We start from the raw sequence: 14,141 nt of genomic DNA on the forward strand, positions 1-14,141 counted from the left end.
TAAAGAAAGTGGCTAGCTTAGGCTTTGCTTCTTGAGGAGGTTCTCTCAGGACATCAAAGGGCCTTGGAACTGGCCAAACGTAAGCCAAAGAAGGTGGAATTTTTCTGAATACGTATGTCTACTAGAGCTTTAAGCTAACAGAGTTTACAGGGTCTGCAAAAGACATCATAAGGATTCATAGGCTACTTTGTGGTTTATCAGCCATAAAATGCACTGCACTCTTGGAATCTGGAACCCATGGATTCTGGAATTCTGAAATCTGTCTTGTGTAAAATCTTTCTTGACTTGGAATCTGTGTCCCTGCTGGTCAATGAATGGTAGAGGGGGAAGAGATTGCACATATTATTTACAGAATTATTCACAGATAATGTATCTCACTGTTTCATCATACTGTGGTATTGAAATATAGGGTGCAATATATTTAGTAAGCTTCCAGAGACCAAGGACATTGTTTACTCCTGGAACTTTTTCATCTAACAAAGCCTGCCCAATAATCACTATTCAGTAAATGTTTGTGGAAGAACTGACTGGATGAATATTATGGAAATATTTTATGTGAATTGAAAATATCACTGGATACATCCAAATTTTAGATTTCCTAGTGCTGGTTGGCTTAATATAGCAGCTTACATTATTTTTACTTAGGGACTAACAGAATTACTTCAGTAGGATAACAGCTATGCCAACATTAATTTTTAAAAATCCAGTTATGCTTTTGTGGTAGATTATAGAAATTTTGCAAAGCTTCAATTATACATTTTCTAAAAAAAGTCTGTGGTTATTAAGATATATTCCCACATAAACAAGACTGACCATAAAGGTGAGGGTAGAAGCTTCCCTTGGCAGAAAGTCACTGGAATGAGACCAATGAAGGGAGATGAGAAGGGGTCGGGCACTAGCTGACAGAACAAGGAAACGCCCTTGAAATCCATGCCCCATTATTATTCCTACATTTTTACTGCAAAGCAGACATTAATTTAATTTGGTTTACTACTGTAATCTATTCCTGTTATCTGCTCTCATAATGGCCGGCTGCCGTAATTCTGCCTTGCCAGTTCTCTACTTCATGACCCACCATGGTGAAAATTTATCTACTACGTTTTTGCAAGTTCATATACTAAATGCCCTCTCATTTTCTTTCCCTCACTTTTCTTGCTGTTTTGCTTTATAGGTCATTCACATTACCACTGATCCTTAGAGGGAATAGAATTTTCATAGATCCATCCTTTCAATCCCTAAGGGCACATAGTCAATAGATGAAATGTAATGGAGTTGAAATGGTAGCACAACTATAAAAATAACCAAATAAATAAATGTGTAATATTTATGCAGGTAAAACTGAAAACTTAGGCCACAGTCCCAGCACTGGCAGTAACAGAGAACATCAGTGGAGTCACTCTTCCTTTGGGCTATGAGGATTTGGGGCTAGGAGAGGTTGTAAGCAGGAAAAGCTCTAAAATTCAGAATGAAGGAGCTAGAATCATAGTGATAAAGCCTCCATGAAAGACCAGAAAAATTCTGTTGCACAGCCGGTGAGAGTGCTCCCCAGCTCTGATTCCAGCCTTGTACCAGCCCAGTAAGAAAGGATTTTACTCTCAGTATCAGGATCATTTAAATAACAACTTGTATTTGATGCAAAGCATGGGGTTGGGGTGGGGAGTGGTTGTTTCTTTGCCCTTTTTTTTTTTTTCAGGTTTAATCAGACAAACATTATAAGCTATTCCAACCTTTCTTGGAGTTAGACCCTCCCAGGGCTTGTTTGAAGCATTAGAACTTCATTAGATCTTGATATTCTTAGAACGTTACTACTAATAATAGCCTTAAGCATAATAACCATGTTTATGACTTCCTTTCGTTCATAAGCCCAAGGAAAGGCCTTAGATTACATTCTCTTGTGTTGTCTGACAAATTTTCTAAGCGCATTTTTTCCCCTTCCACATATAGGTCAAAGGGCAGGGAAAGCACAATTTGGCTGCATATATTCTCATTTAGTACAAAATGACTTAGTATCCTTCCTCCTTTTGAAGCTAAAGCTAGTGTCAAACTTTATAGTAATCTTTAAGCTTTTTCACTATACATAAAAATGTTGGTCTAATATATCTTTTTATAAGGATTTAGGGATTATTTTAAATGCTATGCTTTATGATAACACTCTTCAAATGGTTTTTAACAGTTTTTAAACAGAAATATACAATCATTTTCCTATAGCTCACAATCTATTTTGGAATTAAAGTTTCTAATATGGATATTTTTTAAGGACAAAATAAGTTAAGGGAACATTTTTGTTATCTAAGTTTTAAGTTTCCTGTTTCTTTCTCTTTTTTTCTATTTTCAGCTTTCTAAGAAATATGGAGTACATGTTTGTGGAGAAGGTGGAGAATATGAAACATTCACTTTGGATTGCCCTCTATTTAAGAAGAAAATAATTGTGTAAGATATGATTTCAGCATTTTCTTCCCCTTCCTCAAATTTAAGTGATGGAAGCAACTTAACTTTAAGCTTGAGGCAACTTTTGTTGGGAGAAATAGAACATGTCCTCCAAGTTCACAAACACTCAATTTGTGTAATACCAGTGAAGTCGTCTGAATACCTAAATCAATACCTGACAAGACGAGGCCTTCATAGAAGCCTATAAACTTTTTAGACATTGCACTTTCGTTTACTTGCTGATTATGGCCTGCAGTAAAACTGGTACCTACACACTGACACTTTTATCCTTTCATGAAGTGTGAATTGCCTGTATTATTTATCTTTCATTACAGCTACATTTGATAAACTGCCACATCAGTAGCCTGTGGGTTCCATTAACTCCATCCTCTTTTTCCTTTTTCGTGGCTTTAATAACTTAGAATGGTTATACTAAACAGTTCTCTTCAATTATTTGGGGTTATTTTTACATATAAACTTCTTAAAAATGAATTCTGTTTATGGTGAGTAGTGTGATTTCTTTACCATAAATTGTTAAAAATTTGTGTAGTAAAAGACAGGGACTTTCTTCAGTTCGTTACATCATTACCCATACTCTTAATTTATGTCACTCTTCTCATATGCTAAGAGAGCATTTTATTTGCTTTTCCTAAGCCCTTTAGCTTCTTGAAAAGGTTGTCAGAATTATGCTTGATTTCAGAAACCTCATCTGCTAAAAGATTAGAATCTTGGATTGAATGAACAGCTTCAGTGTTTTCAACACTGAAAGGTGACTTCTTTGTACATACTAATAATGAAGGAAGGAGTGTTCTAAGAAGTAAAGACAACTCGAGGTGAATTTTCTAAAAAAAATACCTTTATCTTCAGAAACACGGCCAAGACCTCAACCTTTGCAATATTTGCCCATTCTTGCTTTTCTTGTTTCTTCTAACTTCTTTCCCATTAATAATCATCAGCATAACAATTCATTTGGCAAATATGTACCTATTACCTATTATGCCTGAAACATTCTACTGGGCACCATGGATGTTGGACATAGTTCCTGTCTCCAAAATGAAGGGAGGAAGACACATCTGCATAGAATTTGACACAAAATGGTAGAGAATAAGAGTCACAGGAAAAATTTCATAAATAGGAGGTATTTCTCCTGACTTCAGTGATTACAAAACAATTCATGATTGAATTATGCATCAGGTATTGCTTCTATGAAAAAGTACTGTTTTGTTACTCAAGAAGAGCATTTCCATGCTAGGGTGAAATTACAGTATAATGGGAAACTTGCAGTATACTTACTTATTAATATGGGACTAATAAAATTAGGAAAAAAATAAAAAGCACAGAGAAAAAAAGCCCAAAGAAGAATATTCTTCCTATTTATTTGACAACTTGAGGTCCTGGGGCACCTAGAAGTCTTTATGGACAACCTGGAATTATAAGAAATGTACTGCTTTACATTACATAACCAGAGGGTTTGTTTATCATAGTAAACTTTAGACCTGAAAAATTAATCTTTCATCTTATCATTTTGGTTTTTTTTTTTTTTTCTTTAGGATCTATTTAGTCTTAAGATAGCGTCATCTTATCATTTTGTATATAAGGAAACCTCAACCTAACTGAGACAATGGCACGATGGGAGTTAGTCATGATGTTGAAGAGAGGGAAGTCAGGGGAGGTGTATTAGAACCCTCTAGTGCCAAAATGAGCTGTTCAGTTGAACTGGGTAATCATTTGTTGAGGAGAATTATGTGGGTGGAACTCTGCAGGCTGCTGCCCTGCTCTGTAAGAGTTCTTTAAGAATGGAGGGGCTAATCAGCAATACTGTAATGTGTACCCCTTAAGAACAGAGGAAGAAGTGCTGAGGATATTTCTTTCTTATCAACTAATCACTAATCTAAATCTGATGCTTAAGCAAATTCTTTGCTTTCTTTTCTTCATATGTTCTGCCTCACCTCAGCTTCACAGCTTTCTTATTTGAATTCTTTTCTCTAGATTGCCTTCCCATCTATCCCTACTTTGCTAAATCCTTCCATTTTAAAAAACTTTGGTAGTTATTGCCCCCAGTGCCTATTTTCATAACTGAACTCTCAGAACATACAGTGAAAGTGAAGTCACTCAGTCGTGTCCGACTCTTTGCGACTCCATGGACTGTAACCTCTCAGGCTCCTCTGTCCATGGGATTTTCCAGGCAATAGCACTGGAGTGGATTGCCATTTCCTTCTCCAGTGGAACTTCCCGACCCAGGGATCAAACCCAGGTCTCCCGCATTGTAGACAGATGCTTTACCGTCTGAGCCACCAGGGAAGTCCCCAGAACATAACAGTAGACACTACTATAACCTGTTATATACTATAACTTAAGTATAACTTAAGAAAGAAATGCATAAAAGTAAAATAGTATATATAAAAAATAAACAATAAGTGAAATTAATTCAATGATATTCAACATTTATTAGTGTCTACTGTATGTTCTAATAAATGTTGAATATCATTGAATTAATTTCACTTGTTTATTTTTATATATACTATTTCACTTTTATGCATTTCTTTCTTAAGTTATACTTAAGTTATAGTATATAACAGGTTATAGTAGTTGAATGGAAAAAGAATATCACCCACTATATACAAAATCTTTCCTTTACTTTAAAATAGAAAATTTCCTTACCATACCTATCTGATAAGCACTGAATGTGATGATATGAGTGAACAAGCATTGCACATTCTAAACCATTATGTAAATTAAGTTATTTCACTTAGAGATAGTTGTCCTTGTGATAAAATTAAAAGGTAAGTTTAGACCAGGTAACTACTTGTTGACAACTGACTATTAATCATCATGGATCCTGTAAGTTGGACTTTATTTGGGAGACGAATTTATGCTATTTCCTATTCTATTTGATATAGCAGTGATCTTCCACAATTAGCATACAACTAGTTGATTATTAGGAGTCCCCTTTTAAATTTCTGATTCAAAATTTTATTTTTACAAAGGAGATTACATCTAACAGGAGAAAAATATAAACTTTTTCATGTAAAATTATTTGATTATAATTGGTGATTTAAAAAAAAACAGATTAACTCTCTTGTATAATGAAGTAATTTAGACAAACGGGGTGTTTCTAGAAGTTTGGGCTTCCCTTGTGGCTCAGCTGGTCCACTTGCAATTTGGGAGACCTGGGTTCGATCCCTGGGTTGGGAAGATCCCCTGGAGAAGGGAGAGGCTACCCACTCCAGTGTCCCTGACCTGGAGAATTCCATGGTCTGTATAGTCCATGGGGTCGCAAACAGCTGGACATGACTGAGTGGCTTTCACTTTCACTTGCTAGAAGTTTTTTATGAGATATATTAACATTTAAAAATCTTGTAGGAAAGACTAGCATACTAGTCTTGGCCTGGAAATAATTTAGAAAAAATTTTACTAGACCGTTTTACAGTATACGTTTCACATCAATTATGATGTGCCTACCCACCTCTAAATACAAATTTTTAGATCAGAAAATAGTTTTTTCCTGAAGAGCCTTGATAAAAAGAATTATGGCTTAGTCTTTAAGAGAAGAAGATACTTGTGGGTCATAAAATAATAAACCTATTTTCCTATTATTTCTTACTTTGAAATATGTATGTATGTATATTGAAAGTAAGAACTGAAACACAAGAAATACAGTCAATATTTTAGGGAAAAAAGGTAAAAAGTAAAGTCTCAGTACTGTATTAATGAAAGTGATAATTTTCTTCTTGCTATTGATGAACACATCTTTAATGTCAGTATTTGATACAACCCCACATTTCCATTTGAACTAACAATATTAATATACTACTACTAGACAGTTGCTATGTATGGGATGGGTGGATGGATAGAAGAAACAGTGGGAAGGAAGGAGGGATGAAAAGAACTAAATTCGATGATTAAAACACTATGCACTCATTTTCCCCACTCACTCCTGGTTTCTACCTATTCAAGTCGAGACATAACTCAGCCCAGAGCATCCTAATATCACATTTAGCAGTGGGGATGAATCAAGAACTTTCCTTATCTACTTTCTCATATCTCTCCTATATCACTTGGGAAATTAAAATATATGAACTAATTTTCCTTGTATTTAAATTTATATAATTATTTTTATTATGCTAGAGGTGCTATATGATGTTATTGGTATATATGTGTGATTATGTTCATCTATACATATACAAGTAATATGCATGTATGAAAATGTATATATTCAGGTAAAGATAAGTAATTAAAAAATCTGTGTGGATTTTTGATAGTAAGTATGTTTAACGAAGTTAAACTATACAGTAATTTTTTTATTCAACAAATGAGTGAATACCTGGCAATATATTCTTCTCTGAGCCAGAGGTGAAGGAAGTATGGAGGAACAGACAGACAAGGATGAACAAAATGTGGTCCCTCATTGAGAATGAAGACAAGCACAGAAACACATAATTCTAATATAGTAGATGTATTATGAAGGGGCTGTTGGGTTGCAAAGATCCCTTGGAGGAGGAAATGGCAACCCATTCCAGTATTCTTGCCTGGAAAATCCCATGGACAGAAGAGCCTGGTGGGCTACAGTCCATGGGATCACAAAGAGTCGGACACGACAGAGCAACTGAATGTGTGTGTGCACGCGCACACACACACACACACAAATGCATGACCAAAGCACAGAAAGCAGAAAACTAGCACTGTGTGAGGATGTCAGGCAAGGCTTCACAGAAATGTGAGGATAAGTGTGAGTTCATGGGGGATATCTATGTGTGGTTGTGTTTTCGAGGGGAAGTAGGAACCAAGATCATGGCTGAATCTCAAGAGAAAGTATCAGTTTTTTGAAGTGAGAGGGTAGGGCCTGATCTCATAACTTGAGAGGGAGTCTGCTTCAGGTAAGAGAGACTCAGACCTGGCTCAGGTAGCTGCCCTTTTGAAGTTGTAACTGGGGATAAGCCTAATGCAGCAGATTGAAAGGGAATGTCAGATCCAGCTGTTTGCTATAGAGAAATCTCCATTCTGTAAGAGGTTGAGGCTGCACTGATTACTTCTATCAGTAGGGACAGAGGAGGAGGGTAGCCAACTGAAAAGCATTTTTGCTGTACTTTAGTTGTTCTTAATTTGGGGAGTTTCTCTGAGGGTACTCCAGCAGATCCTGTTCTGGGTTTCAGAAGCTGACAGAAACCAGAGACCCTTGAAAGCTGAGTTTCAACTGACAGTTTATGAAAGAAAAGAGCAATAGTGGCATTATGCTCTTTGAAGCTACAAGTTATTTATTTGATATCTATTATCTATCTTCCAGTTGATTCTGGCTTGTATAAGAGAATGAAATTATATTAGTCAATTGTGGATTTAAGAGAATCCATAAAAATCATATTCCTCTTCATTTAGTTCTGTTATATAGTATAGTTAGAATGTTATTTATTTTCTCTGGAAAACGGTCTTGATTCAAATGTGATAATTATATCAATTAAGTGAGTCATTTGCTGCCAATCTTCTGTTTCTAATGGGGATAACTGGCATGAGAAGGGAGGGCCCAAAACCCTTTCTACTGACACAACATTGGTTTGAGTTAGTCATAGTTTTGGTGTATCCATTGTCAAGTATATCAAGACCAAGCTCCTACATCAGGAATAATTCAGGCGCAGGGTCAGTTTCCAAAGCTGGAAATGGTAATCCCGAGAGATTGAAATTTAACGTAAAAATGAGATCATACACAGGAGTAAGAATTTGAATCTATTGATGAGCCAAGACATGACAGAATGATATCTGTTCACTTCCAAGGCACACCATTCAATATCACAATAATCCAAGTCTGAAGCTGAAGTTGAATGGACCTACAAGAACTTCTAGATCTAATACCCAAAAAAGATGTCATTTTCATTATAGGGAAATGGAATGCAAAAGTAGGAAGTCAAGAAATACCTGGAGTACAGGCAAATTTGGCCTTGCAATACAAAATGAAGCAGGGAAAAGGCTAATAGAGTTTTGCCAAGAGAACGCACTGGTCATAGCAAACACCCTCTACCAACAACACAAGAGAAGACTCTACACATGGACATCACCAGATGGTCAATACCAAAATCAGATTGATTATGTTCTTTGCAGTCAAAGATGGAGAAGTTCTATACAGTCAGCAAAAACAAGACTGGGAGCTGACTGTGTCACAGACCATGAAATACTTATTGCCAAATTTAGACTTAAATTGAAGAAAGTAGGGAAAACCACTAGACCATTCAGGTATGACTAAATCAAATCCCTTACAATTATACAGTGGAAGTGACAAATAGATTCAAGGGATTAGATCTTATAGACAGAGTGCCTGAAGAATTATGGACGGAAGTTACTGACATTGTACAGGAGGCAGGGATCAAGACCACCCCCAAGGAAAAGAAATGCAAAAAGGCAAATAGCTGTGAATAGAAGAGAAGTGAAAGGCAAAGGAGAAAAGATATAACCATTTGAATGCAGAGTTCCAAAGAGTACCAAAGAGAGCTAAGGAAGCCTTCCTCAAGGATCAGTGCAAAGAAATAGAGGGGGAAAAAAAGAATGGAAAGGCCTAGAGATCTCTTCAAGAAATTAGAGATCCAAGGAAACATTTCATGCAAAGATGGGCTTAATAAAGGACAGAAATGGTATGCACCTAACCAAAGCAGAAGATATTAAGAAGAGGTGGCAAGAATACACAGAAGAACTATACAAAAAAGATCTTCATGACCCAAGAATCACAATTGTGTGATCACCAACATAGCGCCAGACATCCTGGAATGTGAGGTCAAGTCAAGTGGGCCTCAGGAAGCATCACAACAAACAAAGCTAGTGGAGGTGATGGAATTCCAGTTGAACTATTTCAAATCCTAAAAGATGATGCTGTGAAAGTGTTGCACTCAATATGTCAGCAAATTTGAAAACTCAGCAGTAGCCATAGGACTGGAAAAGTCAGGTTTCATTCCAATCCCAAAGAAAGGCAATGCCAAAGAATGCTCAAAGTACCACACACTTGAACTCATCTCACACGCTAGTAAAGTAATGCTTAAAATTCTCCAAGCCAGGCTTCAACAGTACGTGATTCGTGAACTTGCAGATGTAGAAGCTGGTTTTAGAAAAGGCAGAGGAACCAGAGATCCAATTGCCAACATCTGCTGGATCATGGAAAAAGCAAGAGAGTTCCAGAAAAACATCTATTACTGCTTTATTGACTATGCCAAAGCTTTTGACTGTGTGGATGACAACAAACTCTGGAAAATTCTTTAAGAGATGGGAAGACCAGACCACTTGACTCGCCTCTTGAGAAATCTGTCAGGAAGCAACAGTTAGAACTGAACGTGGACCAACTGACTGGTTCCAATAGGTTAAAGCATATGTCAAGGCTGTAGATTGTCTCCGTGGTAATTTAACTTATATGCAGGATACATCATGAGAAACGTTAGGCTGGAAGAAGCACAAGCTGGAATCAAGATTGCTGGGAGAAATATCAGTAACCTCAGATATGCAAATGTCACCACATTCATGTCAGAAAGTGAAGAAGAACTAAAGAGCCTCTTGATGAAAGTGAAAGAGGAGAGTCAAAAAGCTGGCTTAAAACTCAACATTCAGAAAACTAAGATCATGGCATCTGGTCCTATCACTTCATGGCAAATAGATGAGGAAACAGTAGAAAGAGTGAGAGACTTTATTTTGGGGACTCCAAAATCACTGCAGATGGTGACTGCAGCCATGAAATTAAAAGACAGTTGCTCCTTGAAAGAAAAGTTATGACCAACCTAGACAGCATATTAAAAAGCAAGGACATTACTTCGCCAACAAAGGTCCATCTAGTCAAAGCTATGGTTTTTCCAGTGGTCATGTATGAATATGAGAGTTGTACTATAAAGAAAGCTGAGCACCGAAGAATTGATGCTTTTGAACTGTGATGATAGAGAAGACTCTTGGGGGTCCTTTGGACTATAAGGAGATCCAACCAGTCCATCCTAAAGGAAATCAATCCTAAATATTCTTTGGAAGGAATGATGCTGAAGCTGAAACTCCAATACTTTGGCTACCTGATGCGAAGAACTGACTTATTGGAAAAAACCCTGATGTTGAGAAAGATTGAAGGCAGGAGGAGAATGGGACGATAGAGGATGAGGTGACTAGATGGCATCACCCCCTCAATGGACATGAGTTTGAGTAAACTCCGGGAGTTGGTGATGGATAAGGAGGCCTGGCATGCTGCAGTCCATGGGGTCTCTAAGAGTCAGACATGACTGAGCAACTGAACTGATGAGGCAAGACAGAACCAAGACAGACAAGTATGAAGTAAATAAGCAGGACAACTTAACTAAGGTTAACAAGGCAGAGAGGCAAGTGGTAAAAAGCAAGAGGTCTCCTCTTTACTTTCTTTTTCTCCTCCTCTTGTTCATTACACAGAGAGGCATCTTTTGGTTTAGGTAGTCTGTGAAGACAGGTTATTGCTTTCTTTCCTGATCACAACTCTTTAATGATTTTATTTCTATTGTAATGTTACTTTTCTTTTAATGTCATAGAAGCCCATTTTATGTAATTTTTAAAGCACTAACAAGATTCATATTTGATACAAAAGGTTCATGAATGGTATGATAAGACTGCTTTTCCTATCTCTCTGATTTTCATGTGAAAAGTAAATAGATTTTGCCCATGAAAACTTAATATACTAGATCCTAGTATTTTGAGATTTCTTCTATTGTCACTAAATAACTTCATTACAAACACTGATTCAAAATTATTTTATATAAATGGAAAAGATGAAAAGTAAGAATCTATTTTGCTGAACCACAATGGTTAAAATGCTAACAGTGTACTAGTATGAACACTGCAACTAGTTCCTGAGGCTTTAAAAAGAGATGAACAATTTCTGCTTTTAGAATTTCAATTAAAATGCAAAAACACTGTTTCTTAATAAACAACAATAAACATAATTAGTTATTAGAACTTCACACATAATCTTATTTATTTACATGTGCTTTACAGGGTATCTTTGATAAAAGTTGATTTAATTTACGTATATCCAAATGGTGCCAGCAAGCAGTTCATACTATTTTACCTGAATGTGGTAATTGCTATGTCAGATAGTCAATTTTAATAGCAATGATATTACAGTGTGAAGAGTTCATCTAGTGCTTAAAACCATCACCAGTACTGCTTTTGTGAAGGATAATTGAGATTTTGTGTGAAACACTGAATGAATTACCTCTTGAAAATGAAAAGAATAATGAAGATAAAGCCCTATTGTTTAATGGTTAGCCCATACCAACCAAGTTTGTGGAAATGAAATTGAATAGAGCCTTCAAGTTGTAAAACTGTTCAGAGCTTTGAGTGAACCTGAAAGTTGAACTGTGTGTCCTCATAAAGATGAAAACCTTCTTTACTTACTCTTGAAAGTTTAATTTCCTCCGTCTTTTCCCCAATTAAATATTTAATTATTAAAAGTAGATGTTAATCACTAATTGTGAAGTAAATATGTATACAGTAGTATTCCAGTAGAAATAAATGAGGATTTTTGGTCTTTTCTAGTCACTAGTAGGAGTTAGTTTGCCACAAAACAAATTTTGCATAGTATATAAACTAATTAGAATTTTTATTTTATTTCAGAGATTCATCAGAAGTAGTCACACATTCAGCTGATGCATTTGCACCTGTGGCTTACCTACGCTTTTTAGAATTGCACTTGGAGGACAAGGCAAGTAATCTAAAATTTGCAGTGATTTAAAGTGAAAATTGGGATATGTGCATTGTCTCTATATATGTAATTCTATAACAACAAATGAGAGGTAAAAAATGATTTTTTTCAGATCCTCAGTCAATAACTAAGAATTTTTCAAATGTTTATGATTCTGAGAGCTCTATATGATATAAAAGACATTACATTTCTGAAGAGTTTGTAGTTCATCTGAAAAGGGAATCATATATACATTAATCAAGGAGAAGACAGGACAATGTATAACCAAATATTAAATCATCTAGTAAATTAAGAGTTAGGTTGTTGAGCATTTGCTGTAGGGGAAGGGTTTGAGGATAAATTGAATACACATACAAAATTTAAGAGGAGAATGAGAAATTAAAGCTGTTCCAAAAATGAACAAGAGAACAGAAGTACAAATAAAAGATGGAAAAAAAGCAAAAAATATGATAAAGAGTTTTATTTTAAATATATTGTCAAGATACAGCAGAAAGTTTCTTTTTAAATGTTTTGTAAAGTAGTTAAGGTCTAGATTAGACCCTTTGATTAAAAGTTCTGCTCCTTTAGACACAAAGGATTGGGAAAAGGCTTCTGTATCTTTCGTGTTCTATCACCGAGTCTTGATGCAAACCCAGAGTTTTATATATATAATAGATAATCTGAAGAATCAAGAGATTCAATGATCGGCAAAAGAAGGAGAAAAATGGGAACCCCAGAAATCTCTTAGTCAGGAGGAGTTTTCAGAAGTAGAGAATGATATTTGCTGTCATTTCTCCAGAAAAATTAGGATAAACAGGGTTGAAAATAGATCATTGAATTGGGCTGGAAGGAGGCTATTTCAGTGACCTTGTACCCAAAAGCTGGTAACCCTGGAGACAATGAAGCTAAACTATCCAGACTTCTTTCAGATCCGCTGAAAGAAGCTTCTTCTTTCTAGGTCTCTGCTACTTTTGCTGCCATGTGCATACACACAAAAATCAAAGCCACCAAATTCTGGTTTAGATACATTGGCCGATATACGTTCAGCTCTACCTAAATAGCTCATTATTCACTGTTGGGCTATTTCCTTAGTCTTCACTGACCATTTGCCCTCTTTGGGAAAACAATGTTACTTCTTTGAGGTACAATACTCATTGACACTGAATAAATATGGTGTGTTTCTTTTGTTTTTTTTTTAGGTGTTCCCAGTACCTGACAACTGCAGAACATCTAATTATATACATAACTCTTGAAAAACATTTTTTTACTAACCTGCTATTTCTATTTAATTTTAAAAATTACATAGCGTTGTCCTAATTATTTTGTGCCACTTTTTTTCATTACCCTTTTTTAAAATTCTTAGAAATATTTACTTTATCAGAAATTAATAGAACCATTGATTGGTTAACACATCCTGTGCATCATCTCTGGTAGATTTTTCTTTTCCCTTTTACTTCATCTGCAGTCCTCATTTCTTAACATTTCTTTGCTTTTATCACCCTGGTTTATTATCTTTTTCTTGTTCCTGCTCTCATCTCAGCCAATGATATCATGATGCAAAGGCATTTGAAAATGAAGATGAAAAGGCAATCACTATATTTAGTTAATCACATTTACTGGGTGTCATCGTTTTTGTTTTGAATATATTCATTGCTTCAACATTACTGGACAATCAGGAAGAATACAATTAGCTCTTATTGGTTATTTTATAACTGATTAAAAACATGCAGTTTTTCAGCATTACCTATGTTGACTTCAGGCTGTTTTTTGAATTCACAGAGAAATTGACCAGAAGGCACAGAGAATCCCCACACATGCACAGTGCCCCCCAGTTATCAACTTCCCCCACCACAATAGTACATTTGTTACAATCAAGGGATTTGCACTGACACATCATTATCACCAAAAGTCCATTGACAATTCACTTGGGATTGCACGTTCTATGGATGACATGTATCTGACATTATACATGTCATACTGTGTATGTCCACTGCCCTAAAATATCCTCTGTGCCCCACCTTTCATCATGTACTTCGTCCATCCCCTGGCAACCACT

General features: G+C 35.9%; 1 protein-coding gene across 1 annotated transcript in view; it reads left to right on the top strand.

Annotated features, from left to right (window-relative positions):
• Positions 1 to 13,760, top strand: part of DPH6 (diphthamine biosynthesis 6) — a 196,625-nt gene extending 182,865 nt beyond the window's left edge. Inside the window, exons 7-9 of the mRNA XM_040226984.1 lie at positions 2,336 to 2,430; positions 12,019 to 12,106; positions 13,285 to 13,760. Coding sequence (XP_040082918.1) covers positions 2,336 to 2,430; positions 12,019 to 12,106; positions 13,285 to 13,338 — 237 coding nt within the window. The 3' untranslated portion in view covers positions 13,339 to 13,760. The remainder of the gene's footprint in view (positions 1 to 2,335; positions 2,431 to 12,018; positions 12,107 to 13,284) is intronic.
• Positions 13,761 to 14,141: the final 381 nt, after the last annotated feature.

This window comes from Oryx dammah, unplaced genomic scaffold (genome assembly GCF_014754425.2).
Source record: "Oryx dammah isolate SB20612 unplaced genomic scaffold, SCBI_Odam_1.1 HiC_scaffold_26, whole genome shotgun sequence".
NCBI lineage: Eukaryota > Metazoa > Chordata > Mammalia > Artiodactyla > Bovidae > Oryx > Oryx dammah.